This window comes from Vicugna pacos, chromosome 11 (genome assembly GCF_048564905.1).
Source record: "Vicugna pacos chromosome 11, VicPac4, whole genome shotgun sequence".
In the NCBI taxonomy this organism is placed as follows: Eukaryota; Metazoa; Chordata; class Mammalia; order Artiodactyla; family Camelidae; genus Vicugna; species Vicugna pacos.
In genome coordinates this window covers 24,263,160-24,281,569 of record NC_132997.1, presented here as the reverse complement: position 1 = coordinate 24,281,569, position 18,410 = coordinate 24,263,160, and the positions used below count along the sequence as shown (strand labels likewise).

Genomic DNA, 18,410 nt, shown 5'->3' with positions numbered 1-18,410 from the left:
CAGTTCATGTTAAGTCAACAGTGTTTCTGCATTTTTCTACACATTGTCCTGTTTCTCCTCCATCCCCACGTGTCCACGTTGGCCTGACAAACCTCGTCCCTCCCACCCAGGGATCAGCCTCTGTGTTCTCATCTCTAGAATGGGATATGTGACAGCAGTCACAGGGATGCAGGAAGGTGCTGTCACCGCTGTGCTGACACAATGATATGAGACACTAATGCATTTAATCATCGCCATCCGCCCCTTCTACTGGTGATGCCAAGAACCTTGAATCTGCTCAGGGATCCCCTCTTCCACCTCTGGCACAAGACCTTGAGGTTTGAGGATTCAGTCTGGTCTCCAGCCCCAACCCTTGGGGGTCCCCGGTGCTGCCTCTGACTCATGTCTCTCCTCTTTCCACCCCAGGGGGAAGATGGACCATCAGGGAGCAGGGGTGAGACCTACAGGGTGTGGAGCCTCCAGCAACACAGGCTGGAGAAGCTGGTGGCCAACCTGGTGTCTGCCGTTCTGGGCGGCCACCCCTCCTATGTGAACACATTTCTGGGCAATTATTGAACTTTTGCCACCACCCAGCAGGTGCTGGACCATCTGTTCCAAAGGTGAGCACTCTGTCCTCATGGGACATTGGAGACTCGGCCCACTTACTAGCAGTGCCATGAGGCATTGTTCCTCTGCCTCCCTAAGCCTCAGTTTGCCCCCCTGCACACTGGGGTCAAGAGACGATCAGGCCCTAGGTGGGGAGGAACAGAGGGAGACCATCGAAAATGCTTTCTGGGGCCCTGGCTCACAGAAACGGCAGCTGGCGGGGCTGTGGTTGTGTGAATTTGTCATTGTCCTCCTGCCCATGAGGAAGCCTCTGCCTCCTGTGTCACTGGGACTTTGGCCTTGGGTGGAAGTGTTTTCCCATTTCAAAGGGGATCTGTGATGCCATTAGCTGTCCCTGTCCTGGGAGAGCGAGAGCAGGGATCCCTGGGAGGGACAAGTGGGGTCCCAGGCCCACTCAGATGTGTGCTGTGGGGCTGGGTGGGCTCAGTCATTCCTCAAATACATAGGAAGGGCCCCGAGGGACAGGGGCTTTTCTAGGAACAACCATCATTTAATGCATCAAGCAGACAACAGCCGTGCCCTCCAGGGCTTCCATTCTCCCGGGACTCACACTATCACACTAGATACCACATCCAGCTAGTGTGCTCAGGACACTCCATGTGACGCCTTCCTGCTGTCCTCTAGATACAGATGCAGCCTCCCTTTTACTGAAGAGGACGGGGGACTCCTGCACCAGCTGTAACAGTGAGTCTCCTGGATTGAAGGGGAAGGGACTCCTTCCCCAAATACTGTGTGAAGCTGTGGGCTCTCTGGTTGGGCAGAGGTGGGCAGAATCCTGGATCGCACATGCCCTGTGATTCTGGCTTGAGAGCAGAAGTCCTAGGGCTTCCCCTGGCAAAGAGGAGACGAGACCCAGAGAGCTGTGGATGGGACTGTGAGGGGCATCTGGGAGGTCAGAGGACAGAGTCAAGCCCTAAGAAAACCCACAACCGTCCCCTCTCCATCCCATCCCTGCCCACACGCCCTTTGTGACACACAGAACACAAGGGGTGGAGAGCATCCTGCCCACCATCTAGTGGAGCCTCAATGGTGGGCACTCAGTTGGTGCTCAGGAGATCCAGTGAGCCTCAGGGCACAGCTGAGCCCATCCTGATGATGCTGAGTGGCAGGGGCAGAAGGAGACCCAGGCAGGGTCCCTGGAGGATTATGCGGCCAGCAGGTGCAGGAGCTGGAGTGTGAGGTGTGAGGAGGCCAGTGGGCAGCCTGGGTGGCAGACACAGCCTGTCTGCCCCCTCCTGGCTCAGACACTCACAGAGCAGCTCCCGTGTTCCTGAGACGGCAGTGCCCAGAGCGCACAGCCTGCCTGTCCTCACAGAGGTGCCATGCAGTGGGGAGGGGCAAGGAGAGGGACAGAGAAGTGTGACAGGCGTCCCTGAAGAGGTGGAGACATGGTCACACCATTGAGCAAGGGCTGTCCCTTCAGAAGGTTTATAGCAGCCCCTCCTCTGTGTCCAAGCCCGCCTCTGCCCAGACTGCCAGCCGAGATGGGACATGGAACAGAGCTGACCTCTGGTTGGGCAGGAGCCAAAAGCAAAGAGGCCCAGGTCCTGCAGGGCTACCCTGGGAACCCAACATGGTGGGAACGGCCAAGCCTCTCACTCTGGTGTCCCCCTGACTACCCCCAGGGCCATGCCTCCGTCCTGGGCACCTGGCTGCTCCAGTACCCAGACAATTTCCACCAGCCTCCAGAATTTCCCTGCCTTAACACCACTGTCGCTTACATAGAGCTGAGAATGCCTGGCTCAGACCTGGAGCAGCAGGCCCACCTCCTCCTGGCACAGCTGGAGCAACTGGAGCTCCCAGAGGCAGAGAGTGATGGTGAGGAGGATGCAGGGTGGGGGATCTGGTGGGTGGGGAGGGGAAGGCACTGGACCCCACAGAGCAGAGGCTGGGAAGACTCCCTGGGGGTGGACTCAGGGACTGAGAGTTGATTGAGTAGCAGTGAGGGCTCCCCTGGCTTTGGGAGACACATGGGAAAGCAGTCCTATTGATAAGAGTTTCCCTTCTTGGAGCCACAGCACCAGCTCCAGAGCCCACTGGGGAAACCCCTCTGGATGGAGAGCAGCTCCAACTCTCCTGCCTGCGACAGCGCCGGAGCCAGAGCAGAGGGACGTGCTGTAAGTACCAGTCAGGCTCTGCTGCCTGCCCTCCCCTTCAGTGCCGGGACACCCACTGCTCCCGAGGTGTCTGTGAATTTACAATTCCTGATTCTTCTCAGAGGTGATAACACATTACTTGGGACTTATTGTGTCTGGCTGAGTAATGGATGAAGAGAATGATCATCACTATTTTTTCATTTAAATTTTACACATTTAAAAATTAAAAATAAGGCAGGACACCACGTTAAGGCACGCTCCTGGATATGCTCCATGCAGGGGAATTTTGATTTGCAACAGCGGCACCCACTTGAGCTCAGATGAGCTGAAAGAGTCTTCCCAAAATGTATCAGGTGCCGGAGAAGCTGCAGGGAGTCTGAGCCTCAGGCCAGGCACCCCAGGAGGTGCTCACAGGCCCTCCCACCCCTCAGGCTCCCCCAGGAGTGACCCACTGCCCAGCCCATGTCCAGTCCCCAGGACTGGCATCCTTGCATTCAGCTTCTGCAGGGGAAGGACCTCTGCCATTCCCCCAAAACCAGAAACAGAGGGTGGGGAGGCTGATGATGTCCATCAGAGTAACGTCTGGGGATCCTGTGATTGGAGGGGACTGAATGAGGCCACGCTCAGCGACCTCTCTCTTCTCTGCCTGAAGATGGATGCCCCCATGCACACAACAGGGCCTCACAGGGAGGAGAGTCTAAGCTCTTCCTGGAGGGGGAAAAACAGGAGCCCCTGATTCAACTGGGAGCAAAGGAGAGATCAGAGGACCCAGGGGAAAGGCCGCCCGGGCTGAGGCTCGGCCTTGATGCTTAGGAGCACAGGCTCACTGTCAGTTTGTAGGACTTGGTCTGAAGTGATCACACCCAAGTGTGAAGGCAAAACCAAATTCACCTCGACAAAACGCCTTCAGTACAGAAGCCCAGACAGCCTTTGTCCACTTGGAGGTTTTGGAAGCTTGAGATGCTGTGTAGCTCATGATGGACCTGGGGTTAAGTAACACACTCCCAAGTTCTTAGAAAACAACAAACAAAACCTGTCAGACTGCCAATTCTGCTAAGGGCCCCACCTGGTCAAGCCTCTAAGGAGATGCTCCAGTGTCAGCCAGTCATGGGAAATGTGCAGTTCAGCTGCGAGGATCTGTAGTCAGGCTGCACGGGCCATCCAAGCCCCTTGCAAGTCGCCCACCTATACGTTCTGGGGTTTGGCTTTGAGAAACTCTTCAACCCATCAACCCCCGGGGTTCATACTGTCCAATACAGGTAAAAACTGTGTGTTCATGGTTTGCAGACCTTGCAAACAACAAACCAGCCCTTTTGCTTCAAGACATCCAGATTCTTTTCTGGGATTTAATTCTAATTTTAGGATGACATCTGAAACAGTGCATAACTACTTTAGATTAGTGATGTCCAAATCTTGATTGAGTATTTGCTGTCTGTCAAGTGCTGAGCAGAGAGCAGACTGAGAACTGACTGAGGAGCTTCCTGGTCTGGGAGAAGCTCTGAATCCACAGGAGAGAAGACATGCCGGGAAGTGCCTGCCATTGTAGGAAAATGGACAGGGCTTGTGCTCGGGAAGTTCAAGGAGGGATCCTAGATTTAGAAGCTGCCTGGGGAGGACAGGATTGGGCTCCACTTTCAGAGATGAAGAAGACATGCTTGTGGAGGAAGCTGGCAGCAGGAGCAATAGAAGCAGGTCCTTTAAGGACAAGGGATCAGAAGGACCATGACGCAGCTTTGAAAGTCATGTTTTCTAACATTTGCAGTGGAGACGGCCATTACACCTGGTAACTGACAAAGTGGCCGGTAACAGAGCGTTATCTCGTTTTTTCAAGTTGGACAGCATCTTAGATGAAATGAGACAAAGATGCTGCGTGATACATTTCAAACCTGCGTTGACATTTGATTGTTAATGTGAACAGCAAAGGGCTATGCGTGTCTTTGTTTGGATAGACTCACTTCTCTGCACCAGACACACAGGGTGGGGATGTGGACAAGTGACCCCAGCACGTTCCCCCTCTCTCCCTGCAGGTCCTGTGAGGCAGCGACGTCCTCTCTGTTCTCTGCTGTGGACCCAGGGCCCAGCTCAGGGGCTCCATCAACCCTCCCTGAGGCCCTGCCCTTGGGAAGTGCCTGGTCATGTCATGATCAAGACGAGGACTTTCACTAGAAGGCACAGCCAAAATTTTGATCTCATGGAATTGGCTTTCTCCTAACAGCAAGATGGATGTTGTGTGTGTGTGAATGTTGCCTGTTTGCCATCCATGGAGCCAGCAGCTCCCATGCCATTCCTCATACGGCCACCAGAGGAAGGTGTGTCACTGCCTCTGAGAAACACGCTGCTGCGTTCTGAAGTGGTCCTGTCCAATTGAGCCTTCCTCAGAAGATGTTTTAGAAACTGAGGCTTTCTTTAAGCTATAGAGATTTGCTTTTCTTCTTCCATCTCGTTCGGGATCTAATGTAAATCTACTCCAATTCACAAGTAGAAGGTGAGCCACCGAGGGGAAGCTGTCCCTTGGGATACGTAGACATGCCTCATTCTGTGTCCAGCCCCCATCTGTGACCACCTCTGTCCCTTCCTCTCTCCTCCAGCCGTCTGTATATACTGCTTTCAATAAAACACTTCGACAACCAGTGTGATGTTGTAGAGATATTTTAAATTATGTTGTCTTGTGTGTGTGATGTGGATCATTGAGTGCAAGGGCTCTGCTCACAGGACAGTGGGGTTGTCCCTGGATCCCTAGGAGACAACTGAAGGAGGGCAGTAGGTCTCAGTGGGAGTCAATCACCAGGGAAGATCTGCTCAGCACAGCCCAGGTGGGTCCACGCTGTCTCGTATCCTCACAGCAGAGTCTGTTTTCCCCTGGGGAGCTCTGCTGAAGCCCTGTGTTTCCTGAAGGAGCCTCTGGGGCAGAATCAATAACAGGGATGCTAGCAACCATGGGAGAGGGACAGGTTATGATTCTAATTACCTGATCCTCTGCCTACAACAGCTTTCCCTGTATTGTATTGTGTTCTAACCAATGGTCAGCCACCTGGGAGCAGAGTCTATGCCTTGGTTTCCAGTATATTACAGGTCTCTAGTCCAGTGCTTAGCCAAGAAGACACGCTCGCACTGCTGAATGAATACACTTGGGAGGGAAGACAGGACAGGTCTGCAAATGTATTTGAAATGGGGACTCTCTTGGAGCTGTCCCGACAGGAGGTCATCATACATAGGCATCTTCCTCACCCGCCAAGCCCTTTACACCTGAAGACCTTCCCAGAGTGCCCCTCAGCCAGAACCCACCTGATCCCAGGGGTCTCCCAGGTCACATCTCACCTTCTGCTCTTGCTTCTGTTCTCATTTCGCCCCCCTTGATTGTCCCTTAAGTCTCAGAGGACACCTTTGATTCCCTCAGGGATCCAATATCATAAAATTAGATCGTATGGTCCTAAAGTTCCTTGCTGGGACTAAATTAACAAATCAAGAATCACATGTAGAAACGCAGCTGTGCATGACTATTGCAATGGGTGTTTGTCTTCAGCTTCTTCAGGGGTCGGGTGATGGCTCCTCTAGGCAGTCTGAACTCTAGAACAGGTTCTTCTAACTTCCGCTTGGGGCTAGGAAGCTTGGCATCTTCTATTTCCATTTCCTCCTCATTGGTGGCTTCTAACTTTTCTTTCATGTCAAGATCCTTAATAACATGCATGAATTGGATGTGTTTCTCCAGCATCAGCTCTTTCACAAAGGTCCGCCTGGAGTCTGGGCAGTGTGAGCAGGTGTAAACTTTCCTTGATGCCTTTGTGTTTGATCCGGTTGTGTGAGGGATGAGCTGAAAGATTTTTCACACTGGCAACAGGGGTGATTCTTCATTTGCTTCCCATGCTCCTTCCTCACAGGTGGTCACACCTGCAACACGTTCACCCAGGACTGGACACTTTTTTTGTTTTCACTGATTTCTTCATAGGTGATGGGGATTCCTTTCCCAATTTCTCTTTCCCACTCATGGATCTGGTGTCTGTGTTTTGATTTGCTGAATTTTGAGTTCCAGGCTTAATGTCAAAGGCAAGTCTATACCCAAGTTTGGAGGCCCTTCCATGCTTTTCGGTGTTCCATGCATAGACGTGATATGGTCCATCATGAGTTGCTTCTGTGCATATAAAAGAGAACAGTCTGGACACTTGAAAACAGACACCTGGTTTTCAATGTGTTGGTCACAGTGGCGATACAGCAGGGTTTGCAGGATGAATACAGTGTCACACATGGAACACTTATATATTATTTTTGGCTCTCTGATCCTGATGCTGGGGTGCTGCGTGTAGGCATGGGAATGTGTACTTGGGGAGGACTTAAATGCCACTGGACAGATAGGACACTTGTAGAAGACTTCACAGTGAGAACCTTGAATGTGAGACTTCAGTGCAGCCGTGACAGAGTAGACAACATTGCAATGCAAACATTGAAAACCAACCCTCGCTTGTAGCGTAGACAGTTCTGGTGACGTGGGTGTGGAAGTGCACCGACCTGCAGATGGCCCTGCACTCGGGGCACGTGCAGGGAGATTTGTGCTGATGGATTCTCTTGTGGGAGGCGTAGCTGCACTGGTCAGGAAGCTGCATCTGACAGACAGTGCAAGTCTTTTGTCCACTCACATCTGCAGCCTGCTGGACGTGGGCAGCCAGCGATGTCTCATCCTGGAAAACTTCTTTACACTGCAAACTTTTCAGACTAGGCCTACAGAGCTTGGATGGGTCTTCATCCAGGGGCACAGCTGGAAGGATGGGTGTGCTCAAAGGGGCTGATGTGACCATCTCAGTTACGTCAGACTGAATTTATGTTACAGTGTGGGTGCCGGCTCCCATGGAGCTCAGGAGAGTGGAAGATGAAGCAGGATACTGCTTGATGGAGAAATGAGCATTTGATCTGCTGGGACCGGCTTCAGAATCAAGTGGGAGCCCTGCATCACCACTCCCTTCTTGTGCCCACAGGCATGGGACAGGAGGCTGCACTTGTCAATAATGAGGTTCCTACTACAGTGCACATCACTTCAATGCACACGCTGCATCTGTCCTAGCGTTGGGTCAGGGTCTTTTCAGGGCAAAGGAGTCCCCACACTGCAAGGACTTGTACCCACGGGTTCATAATGTGATGCCCGTGTTGGCAGGAGGACTGAGGCTGGGGATGTAAACTGGGACTGGGCTGACACTGCGCAGCACCTTGTTGAAAGCTTCCACCACAGAACTCTGCAGGGAGGACACTGCCAGGACCTGTGACACCGTTTTGGGTGGCTGTGAGGCCACCGCATCGATTACTGCCTGCTTTATTTGCTGCTGAGATGTGGTGAGCACTTGGCAGAGCTCAGAGGTGGCCTGGGCGCCCTGAGGCAGAAGTTGGCAAGGTGCACAGTCTTTGGCACGAGTTTGGCGTTGGCCAGGCTGGAGGCCAGCACCACGGCAGTTTGCTGCTGGGTGGCACTGGTGGCATTAATGATGGTGCTGTTGGTGTCCTGAATGGAGGCAGCAGGTATGACCGTCTCTATCACCGTCGTGTTGCTGGTGAGCTTCACATTAACAACCTGCGAGTCGGCCGTCTTCACAGCTGACACCAGGAGGAAGGCGGTCACCACAGGCTTGATCGTGACCTGTTTGGGCGTCAGCTCGGCAGGGGCAACAGCGTTGGTGATGACCACTGACTGCACAGGTGCCCTGAGGCTGGAAGGAAAGGACAGTGGCTGAGGCTGGAGATGACAGAAGCAACATCACGGACACCACCATGGGCCCCGTCTGCTCTGAAGGCTTTTTTCCAGCATCAAGATTGACTTCGGGCAACACCCTCATCACCATCCCCTTGATTTCCCCAGAGGACGTCTTGATGGTTTCGATGTGGACTTTGGGGATTGCTGGCATCGACCCTGCAGGAGAGGAGGGTGCCCCTCGCTAGCGTTCTCACTGGAGACGCTCTGGGGAACACCCGGCTGCTTGAGGGATGCTGTTTTCATCCCCTGGATGAGACTCCGGGACTCAGGAGACTTTTCAGTGGCTCTAGGGCTGTCATTTACTTCTTTTGGTAACAGAGGACTCCCAGGAGTTGGTCACTGGTTCTTTAGAGGAGATGGAAGTGGCCTTTTTAGCACTGAGGGCTGCGATCACAGCTATACAGGAGGAAAGCCTGGAGGATGGCTTGGTCCCTGATGGTGCCACACCACCAAGGGAGCTGTCATTCTTCTCAGAGCTCAGCTTCCCCTCATGGGCCCTGTTTTCAAGTACCCTTTCAGAGTTTTCCTTCAATTTACCACATCTTCTTTACCCAGTCGTCTGTTGATGGACCTTTAGGCTGTTTCCATGTCTTGGCTTTTGTAATTAGATCTTTTCTGAAATTGTATTCATATCATTATCTTGCTTATTTATAATTCCAAAAATACTTTGACAGGAATAAGGAAGAGGGGGAGAGGGAACTGGTTGCATGTTTCCTAAGAGGGGTGACATGTAGTCATCCATCATCCATTCTTCTGACTTTAAGAGGTTCATAAACACTAAGATTTATAGAATTTGTTTCCATTTCTCTCTTAACAACACAGTTGTAAGATGTAGAGATTCCAGTTTTGCTTAAGCTTAAGATGTTACCCTACATTAATTAGCAAGAAGCAGCCAGACTACATACAAAATTATCTGTTACAAGGAAAATACATGGCCTGTCTAAAACGTGTTCTATTTCAAATTTTAAAAATGACTTAAAACTTCTTAAAAAATAAATGGAAAAGTTCTTCTAAGGAGGCTCACCTATAATAAAAAAACACAAAAGAAAATATGTTGCCACAAAAGGAGGAGGAACAGGGAAGTTTCTGACTTGATTTTTGTTGATGGGGCAGGAGAGGAAAGACTACATGTCACCCCTCTTAGGAAACATGCAACCAGTTCCCTCTCCCCCTCTTCCTTATTCCTGTCAAAGTATTTTTGGAATTATAAATAAGCAAGATAATGATATGAATACAATTTCAGAAAAGATCTAATTACAATAGCCAAGACATGGAAACAGCCTAAAGGTCCATCAACAGATGATGGTAAAGAAGATGTGGTAAATTTATACAGTGGAATACTATTCAGCCATAAAAACTGACAACATAATGTCATCTGCAGCAACATGGATGTTCCTGGAGAATGTCATTCTAGGTGAAGTAAGCCAGAAAGAGACAGAAAAATACCATATGAGATCACTCATATGAGGAATCTAAAAAAACAACAAAACAGCAAAACAAAACAGAAACAGATTCATAGACATAGAATACAAACTTGTGGTTGCCAAGGGGGTGGGGGGTGGAAAGGGACACACTGGGATTTTAAAATGCAGAATAGATAAACAAGATTATACTGTACAGCACAGGGAAATAATACAAGATCTTGTGGTAGCTCATAGTGGGAAAAAATGTGACAATGAATATATATATGTTTGTGTGTAACTGAAAAATTGTGCTCTACACTAGAATTTGACACAACATTGTAAAATGACTATCACTCAAAATATACAAAGAATTCATACAACACAGTATCAAAAAAAATTAAACAATCCCATTTTAAAATGTCAAAAAAAATTTTTCCTTTTAGAATAAAATGACTGAAATGAAAAAAAAGAAAGACCATGACTGAAATTTGGGTATGTGCCAAACAAATACCTAAAAATATTTAATTTAAATAGCATGCCCATTAGGTTTTTTTTTTTTTTTTTTTTGGACGGGGTGCTACTGAAGGAGCATCTTCTTTCCCTTTGCTTGGTATGTGTTTCTCATTTTCCCTTAAAAATCTCTGGATTTTAAGGAAATAAGAAAAAGGGCTGAGCTGAAAAGATTATATATACTGGAAGGGGAATAAAGATCTTGCAGGGCCTCCAAAGCCATAATAAAAACTCTGGCTTGGATCCTGAAAGTGCTGGTGCCACTAAGGGCCACAACAAAGTGGGCAAGTGTGCATTTGACTACAGTGTACAATATACTGGACTACAATGTAAATATGGAAGAGATGGACAAGGAGGATTCAGAAAAATACACAGGACTAAAGACAAATGGATACAGGGGGAAACCAAGGCAATGCAGAAAAGTCGATGGCAAAAGTGAAGAAATGTGAGAGGGTTGATAGATGCCCTTCAGATCACGGTCTTCACTTCTAGTCCTCTAGCCTCAGAGAAGAAAAACTAACCACCCCACTATACAATAGACCTCCCTCCACTCCTTCTTGCAACCTGAATGCCCATGGCAGCTAAGGGGGAAAAACCCTCTCTTTTATTTAAAAATCTGGCTCTTCTACTGGGCCTTTCTGTTAAAAAAATACCCATATGTTCCCCTTTTTAAAGGAGACCATCCCAATAGCCAGGACCTGTCCACCTCTGTGCTGATTCAGCCCAAATGTCTAGACACTCACATACTTCTCATAGTTAAATCATGAGGATCTAAATCTCACGTAGTAATCCCATTTTCCTGGCCAGTGGGTAGATCAAAGAAAAGCAAGTGAGCCAATGTTGGCCAAGGTGAGGGGAAGGCTACTTTTTGCAGTGGGTGTGCAGGGGTCCTAGGGGAAAGAAACCATTGCTCTTACAAATAAATATACCGGAAGAGACCACCTTCTTCCACTGGACATTAGTTAAGTAGACAAGACACGTAGCTAGAGTCTGCACAGGGCCGTGAAGACAGCTAGCAAAAGACACGATGACATGCAGGGGACAGCATACTGTAAAGACAGAAACTGAATCTTTGATGCTCTCACTGAGGCTGGACTTTTGCATCTGAAGCCAGCTGGGCACAGGTTGTAGCTGAAGCTCGCTCTGACGTCAACCAAGGCCCCAGTGAATCCATTCCTCCATTAACCTGGGGGTTTCCTCATTAAACCCAATATATTCTTACTTTGAAATGCACCTTCTAAACTTCACCAAATGTGAGGGGGCAAGAAAAAGTCATAATTAATTAGGTAATGATATGAAGCTGTCACAATGGAATCTTTTTAAGACACATAAAACAGCACTGAACTATTACTTACTGGACTCTCTTGGCAGAGACACTGAAGAAGTAGTGCTGTGTATGAGGCCACGATGCAATCCTCCATGTGTTTCCCAGCATGTTGAAGAGCTGAAAATATTTAAACCGAAAACTGTACATTAAAACACACACACACACACACACACACACACAAAATCATCCAAGAAACCAACACCTCTGTTAGTCATCTTTCCTTCAAAACTGCTAAACATCAATAAATGGTGCTAGGAAAATGGAATATCCACACACACCAACAAAAAATAACACAAATGGAAGAGGACCTTAATATAAGAGCCCAACCATAAATCCCTTAGGAGAAAACACAGGACTAAATCTTTGTGACCCTGGGTTAGGAAATGGTTTCTTAGGCACAACAACAAAACCACAAGTGACAAAATAAAAAATAGGTAAGTTGAACTTCATCAAACTTAAAGCTTCTGTGTTTCAAAAGACACCATCAAAAGAGTGAAGGCAACTCACAGAATTTATCTGCAAATCAGGTACTTGATCAGAGTCAAGTCTCTTGAATGTATAGAATTCTACAACTCAACCAAAAAATGACAACCCAATTAAAAATATGGGCAAAAGTCTTTGAGAACTATTACTGTAATTTATGACAATAGCTCTCAGTTTACAAAGTGAGGCCAATAAAAGAATCCCCAAGTTTCAGAACTATAAAAACCTTTAGGGGTCCTATTATTCAGGTGCTTTTCTTTACAGATAAGTAAACAGAGAACCAGGAAAGGAAAGCAGACCTTGCCTGCACTGGACAAATACCTTCCCCACTGCTAGGAAGCCTGTGAAGAACTCCCACAAGCACTGAAATATCAAAGCTTGTCTGCACTGAACTAGAGAGGCCATAAAAACAGCAAGATTATAACAACATATGAATTAAACATGTTTCGGAGGAAAAACAACACATATTTCATTTGAATACATCAAAATAAACATACCTTTATTGAGGTCAAGTTCTTCATCATCTTCCTCCTCCTACTGTTTCTCTTCTGTACCATCCGTCTTCTCAGTTGACGCCCACTGTGTTTCTCCACTTGTTTCTTGCCTCTCCACTCTTACGATGCTGAGTGGTGGGAGCATCTTTGATCAACTCGTCTGTTTTACTTTCTGCCAACTGGGCTGCTCTCTCTCGCTCAAGGAATAGCTGAGAAAGATGATTTTTGAAGACCACTGAGAGAGATCACCAACCAGCATGAATATATCCAAAGCTAAGTCTCAATTTGCTTTTAAACATCACCAACCCTAAGAAGCATTTGTCTGGTAAACAAGTGTAGATATCAGTAAATGCCCTTGCTCCTCATCCAACTGAAGGCCAAAGCAAAAGAATAAATGCTGTTGAAATTCAATCAAGCAAATTAAGTGCACCTACTAGCGATGCAGGCATTCTGTTTATAAGACTGAGAATCTCAACACTTTTTCTTAATTTGGATTATACTGAGAGGAAACTGGAGGAAAAAATACAAATGAAAAGTTCCAAGAATTAAACAATTTTGAAATCCTAGCAGCCTGGATAAATTAACTGGAAGGAAGAAAGTACACTGACTAAAACATAATATTGGGGGAAACTAATGTGGCTCCTTTAAAATGAATTTAAAGGGATTAAGAGATAAACAAGAACCAGTAAAAGTAAAAAGCTAGTTCTCAGATAAAGACCTAGAACTGGACCTCAACTAGAATACTTAACAATGGAAGTACAATTGTCAATGGAAGGACACACCAAAAACTGTAAAAGGGAACCCCAAAACCTCCTGCCTTCACTCACTTTATTTCCATGTGCTGCTGCAGTGCCGAACGTACAGAAAGCATTTCATATACTCACTGATATGACTGGGGAAAACCCTGAGTTACTAATGACAGCTACAGCTACCTGAAAACCACATGCCAAGGAGATCTCAAAACTTTGCTAAATATATACAAGCATGGTATATAAAATTTAATATCCTCAAGAAAATAAAATTTCAGCTTTATATGAAGCAGTATTTCTTAAAATTGGTTCCAGATTCCCTAGGGGTCCCCCAAATCCTTTCAGGAATCTGTGAGCTCAAAACAGCATTCGTAAGTATATTAAAAGGTCAACTGACTCCTTTCATTCTCTCACAACTACATGGTGGGGGTTTTCCAGAATCTACATGCCATGTGATTATGTTTATACACCAATGGCTAATAGAATGAGTTCCTGAATTTTACAGTTTTTTGTTTTGACTTCTAATTTATCAATAGATAAAGCACACACAAACAAAAGTTACTTGGTATGCCCAATAATTATTATAATGTATACTTTATATCACATAAAAGTATACAGAATAAAGAAGTCCTGAGATCCAAATGTTTGAAAAGGAATGATAGGCTCCTAGTTATGACTCAAGAAAACGTGAAGCTGTTGCAGGTTAATACCTGAAGACACAGATCAAGCATTTCTAGTTTCAGAAAGGCCAAAAGGATTAATGGGTTAGCAAAGGCTTTGGAAAAAATAGTAATAAAGAAAAGGTTCATGATCACTTCTCAACATGTGCAAACTGTCACTTAAGGAAATGACCAAGGTAGCTAGGAACTGGCAGAAAGTATTAAACTGGCAAAAGTGAAAACCAGTAGCAGCCAGCACTGCCAAGAAGCAAAAACTCACATACAGTTTTACAGGGGAGTATAAATCAGCTGACGAGGGAGTATGTGATTGGGGTGGGGCAAGCTGGGAACATCAATTTTAAATATACATACTCTGACACAATTCCTAAGCCAGGAAATTACTCCAAAGACATACATACTTTGAATGGTATGCCCCGGTATTTAGGTACACACATCCTGGGCACAGATCAGACCAGTAAGTGATGCTGGAGGACTTGAACCAGATGGGATAAAGCTAAAACTTGATTTGTTGTTAATAATCTACATTTGATTCATAAACAAAGAGGCCTTGTTTCTGTTTTTTGCTAACAATGCCTAAGGAGTGATTACAGTAGTTGAAAACAGTCAGCAGAGTAAGTAAATGATAAGTAAGCGTACACAGTCTAACTGAGTGTGCCTCACTGACCCGGTGAGAGAGGAAGAGGAAGAGGACAGGAGGGAAGGTAGGAGTGAGAGAAGGTAACAACAGATGAAGAAAATGGACAGATGTAAAAACCGAAGGTGTTAGTTTGTTTTTAAGTTGTTGCTTACTGCACTAAAGCCTGAACTGCAGGGACTTGTCCAGCCACCCTTGAACTACCATCCCCCTCTCCACTACAGAAGGAAGAATCAAAAGAACATGATGTTTCCATGTTGACAAGACAGTGCCAATTCCAAGCATTATACTCAACTAGATTGACCAGTAGACCTAAACCCTACAAAAGGTAAAATATGCCTGTTACCACAGGTGAGAATTAAAACAAGTGAATATACAACTTTTGTTGACAGCCAGAAAACTAATCAGTGTGCTATCATTTTCAGAATGGTCGATAACCAATTTATAATTATAAATAATGGTCTTCCCAAAGAATGATTTCACCACTTTTAGTTCTTATACCCTTTATTTTCACACATGGCCCTCTTGTGTCTGGCTCTCTTGTGCGCTCTAAGAAGTTATATTCATAAGGAATTGATTGAAACTCACAATATAATGAGCAACTGATTCTTAAATCCAAAACTAAGATGAAGTTTTGGTCATCTTAACAGATCAAGTACTCATTTCTGAAATAGTTACTTGAACTCACCAGCCCTCAAATATCAAACCTCTGCCCCTGAGGTAGGTGCCGTGGAACCTGAAGCACACAGCTCACCGCTGTGCCCGTCACGCCACCCTGCCCTCCTGCTGTGCTGCTGCCCGATTCTGAAACAGGGAATGGGAAGAGGATAAAGGCTGTTACCATTTTTATGACACTAACAACGAATGTGTATTAACACAAATATTAAAAATTAAAAATGTATAGCTATTCCTTTATTGAGATACACTGTTGACAATAATATTTCTGAGCCAGGCTACCAGGCTGGTTTTTAAAGTATCAACTGCTAAAAGCAGTTAAATCTATACATGAATAAGTGAATTATATGACAGCAATTTTAAAATGACGACATTGAGAAAAGAAGAAACAAGGGGAGTAATATTTTTACATGTAATACAATCTTTCAGTGAGAATACATGTAGAAAATACGACCTACCATTATCATTAGTTAAACTGAGCAGCAGCACCCCAGTGACAGCCCTCATGCTGTCTTCTACTGCTCTGCCCACGTGATTGGTGATATTCCGGGGAGGCAGAGGCTGGCTGTCGGGTGAGCAAATACTGTTCTCAGCACGGGTATACTGCTTAGTTAATTCTGTACAATGATGTAACGTTCTTAAGAGAAAACAAATTATAGACTATTATGTTAAACATAGTTATATTAAGAATGTCTACCTACTTGGACCTTACTGTTTTAAATTTGTCATAAATGCTGCCAAATTCATCTTTTTCTATTAAAGAACTTCAAATGTACTACCTATTTAATTGTGTACCAACATGTCTGGGTAGTCACACTAGGTGCTAAGATTTTGCTTTTATTTTGGGAAAACTTGATACTGAAGTTTTTTCTGAGCAAAGTTAAAATTATAAATTCAATGCAGATGTTTATAACTTTACTGCCCACAGCTGTCCCCCATTTTACAGAACTCTCCAGCGTAACAACCTACCACAACCCATTCCCCAAACAAGTTAAACATTTAAAAGCTAACACTGGGCACTTCTGAATTTCAATTAGGTGTTTTTTCATTTCAAATATAAGCTCTTAGCTTAGGTAAAGAATATTATTTATATTAATATTGCATAATAACCTTGTATAGATAAATATTAAATACTTCATAAACATCAGAACAAACCAAGTTTTTTTATGGAGGTACTGGGGATTGAACCCAGGACCTTGTGCACGCTAAGTGTGTGCTCTATGCTGAGCTATACCCAACCCCCCACATCATATTTTTTAACATGAGGTCGTTTAACTGACATGTTTCCTGGCAGTCATACAAGGGTAACATCTATAGCCAAGGGTTCTCAAGATGCTACCCCAAATAACAAGGAAATATAATCTTTAAGTGGGTCTAGTATTTCTGAAAACTCTGTAAATCACCATGTCCATTGACTTCAAAGTCTATGAGAGACGAAGTAAGCTGACTCTGTCAGCTGAGTCTTCATGTATTAAAAACCACACAAAACCCTTAAAGAAAACTGTACTACATCTGACTGCTCTCCAGCTGCTCCTTAAAACGTACGCTCTGGTTAAGAAGTGGTTCCTGTGTCTGACATGAAATAATTTATTCTTTAGAAGTTTGGGGATGTTCACCAGAATTGCCATGCTGTTACTGTTAACTCACAGGCTTTAAGGAGCACTGAGCTAATAAAGCTGCTGGGAGGTGAGATGGGAACAGCAGGAGAATATTTAATTGTTCAATATGCTGTCCCTGCTTTAATCAGGGTTCTGCTGAAAATTTGGAAAAGCCAGATGAGTGGTCTTTCACAAACATCCAATTCTGACCTCTACTGCCTCTTCTAAGACATCTGACACAAAGGTCCTAATCACAAAGGTTCCTAACTGCCTCCTTTTAGAAGGCACGTGTCAGGGGTCATGAAGTACACAAAAGACATTTTCAAACTAAGAAACAGATTTTAACTTGCAAGAATATACTTTGGTAAGGGAGGGTAAACTTGGTTACAGAACAACCAGAATATGCCTTAAGGCTACCTAAGTGTGATATAATTAATAAATATAAGACAAACAGAGATGACAAAGAAACCTACAGATTAAAAGCAAATCTATTAGAAACTAGAGACTCCTAGAAATCTGAGACTATTGGAAATTTGAATAATGACTGCACATATGATAATATTAAGCAATTAATAATTTATAAGTTATGAGAATGGTACCGTGATTATATTTTAAGAGTCCTCTTTTAGAGATTATACACTCAAGTACTTATGGATTAAATGATTAGAAGTCTGTAATTTGCTTCAAAATAATATAAAAGGGGGAATGGATAGGGTTATACATGGAAACAGGACTGGCCATGACTGCTGGTTATTCAAGCTGAATGAGGTGTACAACAGGGGTTATGATGCTACTGTCTGCTTTTATCTGTTTGAAATTCTTTAAAATAAGAGGTTACAAACAGATAAATGAGTCAGGCTGAAGTGGGTATTTGATACTATACCAAGGATGTTGGACATCCATCCAAAGAAATAAGGAATCACACAGATTTGGAGTTTGGGATTCTTGTTACAAAATAGAGATCTGTGGAAGGTTAACCCCCTGTGGTACTGGGATTATACTGGACAGGCTAGAGACCAGAGAACCAAGGCAGCGATATCAAGAACTGGGCTAGAGATATTAGGAAAGAGCTGCTTTAATGAGCTAGAACCAGGGCTGGAGACAGCCTTGGAAACTTTACATGCACTGAGGAGGATGAAATAATGCTATCTGCAGCAACATGGGTGGACCTAGAGAGGATCATATTAAGGGAAGTAAACCAGGAGAAAGACAAATACAATGATACCACTCATAAGGGGAACCTAAAAAGATGTCATGAGCCGAGTTACAAAACAGTAATTACTCACAGCAACTAACAGACATAGACACTTTTATCTTTGGTAACATGTAGTTACCGAAGGGGAAGGGGAAGTGGGAGTCATAGATTAGGAGTCTGGGATTAGCAGACACAAACTACTAGAAACAAAATCAATAAACAACAA

The 18,410-nt window shown here is 45.3% G+C and overlaps 1 protein-coding gene across 2 annotated transcripts in view; it reads right to left on the bottom strand.

The window, feature by feature from the left end:
• Window positions 1-5,847: 5,847 nt before the first annotated feature.
• LOC140699222 (zinc finger protein 532-like) overlaps window positions 5,848-18,410 on the bottom strand; it is a 44,720-nt gene continuing 32,157 nt past the window's right edge. Inside the window, exons 7-11 of one of the 2 annotated variants that reach the window (XM_072970942.1) lie at window positions 15,850-16,028; window positions 15,405-15,520; window positions 12,657-12,862; window positions 11,705-11,793; window positions 5,848-8,392 (exon numbers count right to left, since the gene is read on the bottom strand). In XM_072970942.1, coding sequence (XP_072827043.1) covers window positions 8,002-8,392; window positions 11,705-11,793; window positions 12,657-12,716 — 540 coding nt within the window. In that variant the 5' untranslated portion in view covers window positions 12,717-12,862; window positions 15,405-15,520; window positions 15,850-16,028 and the 3' untranslated portion in view covers window positions 5,848-8,001. Of the gene's footprint in view, window positions 8,393-9,366; window positions 9,461-11,704; window positions 11,794-12,656; window positions 12,863-15,404; window positions 15,521-15,849; window positions 16,029-18,410 lie in introns of those variants that run through there. The other variant, XR_012077235.1, reaches the window with a different exon arrangement.